Below are 6,000 nucleotides of genomic sequence, written 5' to 3' on the forward strand. Positions count from 1 at the left end.
CCCTAGCCCTAGCCCTAGCCCTAGCCCTAGCCCTAGCCCTAGCCCTAGCCCTAGCCCTAGCCCTAGCCCTAGCCCTAGCCCTAGCCCTAGCCCTAGCCCTAGCCCTAGCCCTAGCCCTAGCCCTAGCCCTAGCCCTAGCCCTAGCCCTAGCCCTAGCCCTAGCCCTAGCTGCGATACAACATTTATCTTCAGTCGGTCCGTCTCCTCCAGTGAGCTCTTGGTATGATGAGCCAAGGCCAAGTCTAATCAAAAGGCAGGCACTTTGTTCCCCATTTACCGCCAGCTCCGAAAAAAAGAACTGTGGCTTTGAAATTTTCGTCTCGTTGATCGTCAACTACAGGACCTCTTTCTTGCACTTGGTATGGAAGATATTTTCGATTTTGCTAATTTGATTACTGTATCTCACTCGAGCAAAATTTGAAAAAGTGATGTATGGGCCGTTTGTATTAGTTATTAGTTACAATATTGCTGAAGTAAGCATTACTATGCCTTTTGTATTTATGTCGATATAAGGCTACTACCCTCTTGGTAGCAAAAAGAGCGCTCTTTTTGCTACCAACGGCATTGCAACCCTACAGCGTCGTAAAATACTAAAGATAAAACTTTACTTTCTTCAGCAATATTATAGATAATTACTAGCTCAACAAATTCCCCATACACCACTTTTTCAAATTCTGCTTAGCTGAGGTGCAGTAATCAAAAGAGCAAAATCGAAGCGAAAAGTGACTCAAGGTGCGGAACGATGAGACCACCGACGCTTTCGCCTTTCTCCAGATGTGATAGGATGCTGTAAATGCCAGATCGGCTATTTCCGGCGGACACAAAATGCCTCACGATGTCCAACTTCTTCGCTCCGGGATGGAGCTAAACAGTATGAACATATCATCTAGCGAAGTTGCTTGATTGTTTTCACCTTGGCTGCTGCAAATCATCTGATATTCTGATGTGACATAACTACTAATTATTATTTATTTATTGTTGTTCACAGTCTTCAGTTCTGTACAGATTAGTATTACTATCAACCTAAATTAACAATTGCATTTCTAAAACTACTTTTACTAATATTGAAGTCAAATGCATGATTAACTTCGTTAAAAAAACCTACAACAAGCGTGAACGGGTAAAATGTGGCTTTTAATTTTTTTCTGTGTTAACAGGGTTGCTTTGGCAAAGCATAGGTGGATTCCCCATAATGTGGCAAGGTAATCCCATGGAAAAACACTAACATCAGTTATTTTTTAATGCATTTTGCAAAATCGCTTTTTAGCCCAGATACTAGATTAAGTTTATCATTGGGTCACAAAGCCTGCTGATATTTTTTGTACAAATAAACAACTCAACAACTTATTGCTATTTTACGTGTAAAAATATGTTTTCCGTGGGGCAAAATGATGAGTTTTCAGTCCATCAAATTTGCGCAATAATAGCTAACATAACCGTAACATCTTCATCGTAACATCTACAGTCAGTTCGGAAATAAAAAGATTCTCGATTATCTTTCTTATTTCATTTCCTATTTAATTTCTGGCGTACTGTAACCTTCGTCAGACCAAAGCTTTTTGCAATCGCTATTTTAGTTTCACCGCCTGTTAATCGCTCTGTTTCACTTCTGACAGTATCTCTAGTATTCTGCAAGTGGGTTGGTTCGTTTGTAATTTCTAGAATTCAGTGCCAAAAAAACAACTGAGAATGATTTCCTACATACTTTTACCACAGAGCTTTTACACCACTCATGGAATGCTCCTTTGCCCGTACCTTTGGCGCGCAAGGCACTTGTTGGTGTTTGATCAAATTGCGAAAAATAGAAATACCTATGTTTTGCTAATTTTTGTTACCTACCACATTTTCAAGAGAAATATTTGAGTAATGAGAAATGTTTCTTACAGCTTTTCAAATAGGTAAAAGTCTTCCATTGTTTCGCATTTCTCACTTAACTGTAACTATGCTCAAAAACACACTAATATTTACGGTAGAATTAGAGCATTCAAATCATGTTTCAGTTCGTAAGAATGCAGTCAAATTACGCAGGAAGGGTGATGATAAATCATTGAAATTCACTTTTAGTCTTTCTTACTCGGAAATTCAAAACGGAAACTTCCGCTATTAATGTGAAAGCACTTCGATGAGATGATGGCCACCAAAATTCAGTGGGAGGGAAATATAAAAGGTGGATGATTCAACTGTTCAATGGGCATACCATCAATTTTCCTAACTTTGAGTGAGCGACAATTTTGTTCGCTCTACCTGTAATGCTGTATTTAAAAACCGGAAAACAAATGGTCTCTTTTTGTCAGGAAAAAGTCATATTCGATCGGGAAAATTTCGGGAATATTTTTTTTATCGTTTTTCTTCCACTTCCCTTTGTCGGATAACTACAAAATAGTATCACAATAATGGAAAAAGTCTCTAAAATCGGAATATAAAATAAATGGTAGGGTTTATTTCTAATTCCCGTTGTAGTAAGTAAAGCCATTTTAATTTTCATCATTTGTTGGATGGATTTAATGAATACTCCAAAAGTTCTTGTGCTAATTTGACTAAAACACATTTACCTTCCGGTCCGTGAACTTTGAAATCACTGAGAAGCGATTATTAGAGCATATTATTGAAATTACGCAACTGATTTTATTTCTTAAATTCGTCGTACCGTTTTAAAATCCGTCCATCAAATTTTTTCATGGACCGAACTAAAAATCACAACAATGTTTACGAAGCTAACGCGCATATATTTGTGTATGACGGCATGACAAATGTTATTCTGCAAGATTTCTGCAGGTTAGACAAGTTTTCATGGCTGTAGAATAACGACAATGCCTTGCGTGAGTTATTTTCATTTATGAACGACGGAAATTAAAACGATTAGTCGACATTTTCTTCTTCGTCGCACGAAAAAACGTAGAAAATTTGGCTGGTAGGACTTCTTTAATGATAAAAAGCATTTAAATAGACCTCAGCTCACTTTGATTGATCGCGTATGATAGACTACAAACTAAAATATTAGGGAATAACTAGTTTTGCATTGTGTGTCACTCAAATGCTGATATTTTTAATAATTTGTGTTGAGTAGGACGGAAATAGGCAATTACGACGAAGCAGCAACATACCCTACTTATTTTTTCAAGATTTTCATTCGTGCGAGGTGACATGCTTAAGCTTTGATAATGCAATGGAGACGCATAGTGTACTATCTTTAACTAAGAAGTAACGTAAGATTGTGGCAAGAAAAACCAAAGCTATACCTATTCGTTTCCCTGTAATAAATATCTGCTTTCCTATAGTTTGGGCCAAACGGGTGAAGAAAAAAAAATATCCGCTTTAGTGTAGCTGAAGATACACTACATGCGCGTCCATTACTTATTGTATTTCAAATGCTAGGATGTGCTTTTTTGTGGTTAAAATTTCGCACAGAAACTCATTTCAGTTCCAGTCTACATAAGGATCGGTTTATTCATCCGCAACTCATTTATTCACAGACAAACCGAAGATCTATTATTAAAAAAACAACCGCGTATTAAAAAGTTCCAACCCACAAATAAATTGTGACTGCTCATCATTACCTATGTACCGATGATTAAAACCGAAGCTGCAGTGTGCACATTTTTTCCGCTACATTGTGTCCTACAAACTGCACGAAGTCAACCGGCAGCGAATGTTTACATCCATTTTTAATTACCCTTGCAAATGCCACACATTTGAATGAGCCAATCCTAATCTAGCTTATTGTTTCTCTTCGTTTGCTTCCGCTCTTGTATCTCCGCAGCTGCGAGCTCGGTCTATGATGCAATCCACCAAACGGTTACGCTACAAAGGTACGCTAAAAGCGAGCAACAGTGTCCACTACGACGGCAACTGCATCCGGCGGAATTCGCTCCAGGTAAGGTTGCATTGCATAACGGTGTTTACATTGAGCACCTTTTCTCGTTGTACACTCCAATGAATCATGATTGCATTCTTCAATCAACTGCATCGCGCTGATATTGCTTTAAGAACCAGTGATTTCATGCCAACATTGTGTTACATCTTTTGTATTAAATCGCTTAATAAGTTTCTAGGTATTTTATTACCTTCATTTTCCTTCTTGAGCTGTACCAATTTGTACCACAAAATACCTCATAACTTTAGAAATTATTTTCTCTGCCACCAAATTATCATATATTTAACCTGCTTAATTCGTAACCCCTCTAATCTGTTTATTATTTTGCTTTCTCACGCAACCCAGATCGGAACCCCACTGGATGGGCGCTGTTCGCCCGCGCCGAGCATGACTACCAACATGGTGGTTATGCTGGAAAACAACCTCAGCGGTCGGCCGCGCTGTTACACGACGACAGCAACGACTGTGCTGTCTACGACGACAACGACGACACCGCCGCCGTCGACTGCCGTCGGAACCACCGAAAACAATCTCAAGGCTCCACCGGTGATACGCATCCACGGCTGCCTGACGAATGTAGATAGTGTAAATAGTGTAAATAATAATAATAACAGCTGCAGCAGCATTAGCCCGGGTGTTAATAAGGAACATAGTTCTCCTCGCTGTGCAGCTTCCCCGCCGCCAGTGACAGCACCTGAGCATACGAGCAAACAACAGGACCAACCACCAACGGATGGAACGGTCGAATGGAATCTTCGCTACGACCGTCACAATGGCAATCAGCCAAATCAGCAATCATCGAACCAACAAATAATTACAGGACATGATAATGACAACCAGGATAACCACAGTAGAAATGCTACTCGAACCTAACGGCCGCCCTTCGGATGGATTTCCTTGTTATGTTGGAGGTACCAGGAGAGAGTTCCACATTATCATTCCTCTTCTATGCTTCTACGTATGACAATTCCTCGGTTGCATATATGAATCCAGTCCGTTGGTTGGTCGGCTTAAGGACGCACATTTTTCCATCAGTCGAGTGTTCAAGCTAAGCAAAACCCATAGTTAAAATGCTTTCAACTATAACTTTAAGAACATAAGCACATTGTCATGGTGACTGGAACGATTCATCCAGTTCCATTCGAACATGACGTATTAAAACAGCGGTTTCCAGCATGTGGTAGCTTTTATACGGCGCCGACTTCCGTCTAGAAAAAGAGAACTTGTATGGGCGACAAGTTGATACTTTTTGTGGACGGTTGACAGGCAAATCCCTGTGCATTGCTATCGAAGCAAAGGTTAAATGGTTTTCTTCAGGTGTGTGTAGAAAACCGAACAAGAATCTGTCGACAAGAAGCAGGGAAATTTTCTTAATATTAGCCAAATTATTGAAGCTTACTTTGGCTTTACTCCCAGCTGCTAAGTGATAGTTGGGAAACATGAACTCTCGACCCATTAATAAATGCCAAAAGAGGGTAAATAATCCGTAGGCTTATTTTCTTGTAGAGGAAACAAAAGACGGCAGGTGATAATTAATAGCGTGCCACGTACCTTTCCCGAATTCCACGAATACAAAGCACACGTTCAACAAAATGTAGTTGATAATGATGCGGAATCATTATTAGAGAAATTTATTTGTTCCTAGATAATAATTTTGCGATATTTTCCAAGAGAGCTATAGTGAATATGTTTATGTTTATGCCTAATATACCGCGTGATATATACATGAGTAAGAATAGTTTATATTTTGAGATGAATAAATCATTAAAGAAAGACTAAACTGTATTTCTGGTTTTCCCTAACTGAACGTTAAATGACAAAAGAAAACTCACTCAATCCCTCTAGTTACGCTAAAGATCTATTAAAATATTAAAGAGCATGCTAAATTTTATCAAATACACAGTCCATTACTTGTGGCAGCTTTGTGATACGTCCCGCGAGGTGAAAATAGTAGTGACTTGCTTCCACATCCTACACATGAAATAATAGCTGCTTGCCGGCAGGCTTGCAGGTTTCGTAGGATCCGCTAGTTTGCTTCAGACGGACGATGCTGGTGCAGTTCATTATTCGTTCGTTCACTTCGCGTTACGTCATTCATCTGCACTCCACCAAAAATGATACGCCAC

The 6,000-nt window shown here is 39.4% G+C and overlaps 1 protein-coding gene across 1 annotated transcript in view; it reads left to right on the plus strand.

The window, feature by feature from the left end:
• LOC128740087 (neuropeptides capa receptor) overlaps window positions 1-5,481 on the plus strand; it is a 115,992-nt gene extending 110,511 nt beyond the window's left edge. The window contains exons 8-9 of the mRNA XM_053835599.1: window positions 3,761-3,874; window positions 4,220-5,481. Of these exons, the coding sequence (XP_053691574.1) occupies window positions 3,761-3,874; window positions 4,220-4,747 (642 nt within the window). The 3' untranslated portion in view covers window positions 4,748-5,481. The remainder of the gene's footprint in view (window positions 1-3,760; window positions 3,875-4,219) is intronic.
• Window positions 5,482-6,000: the final 519 nt, after the last annotated feature.

The sequence above is a fragment of the Sabethes cyaneus genome, chromosome 3 (genome assembly GCF_943734655.1).
Source record: "Sabethes cyaneus chromosome 3, idSabCyanKW18_F2, whole genome shotgun sequence".
Taxonomy (NCBI): Eukaryota; Metazoa; Arthropoda; class Insecta; order Diptera; family Culicidae; genus Sabethes; species Sabethes cyaneus.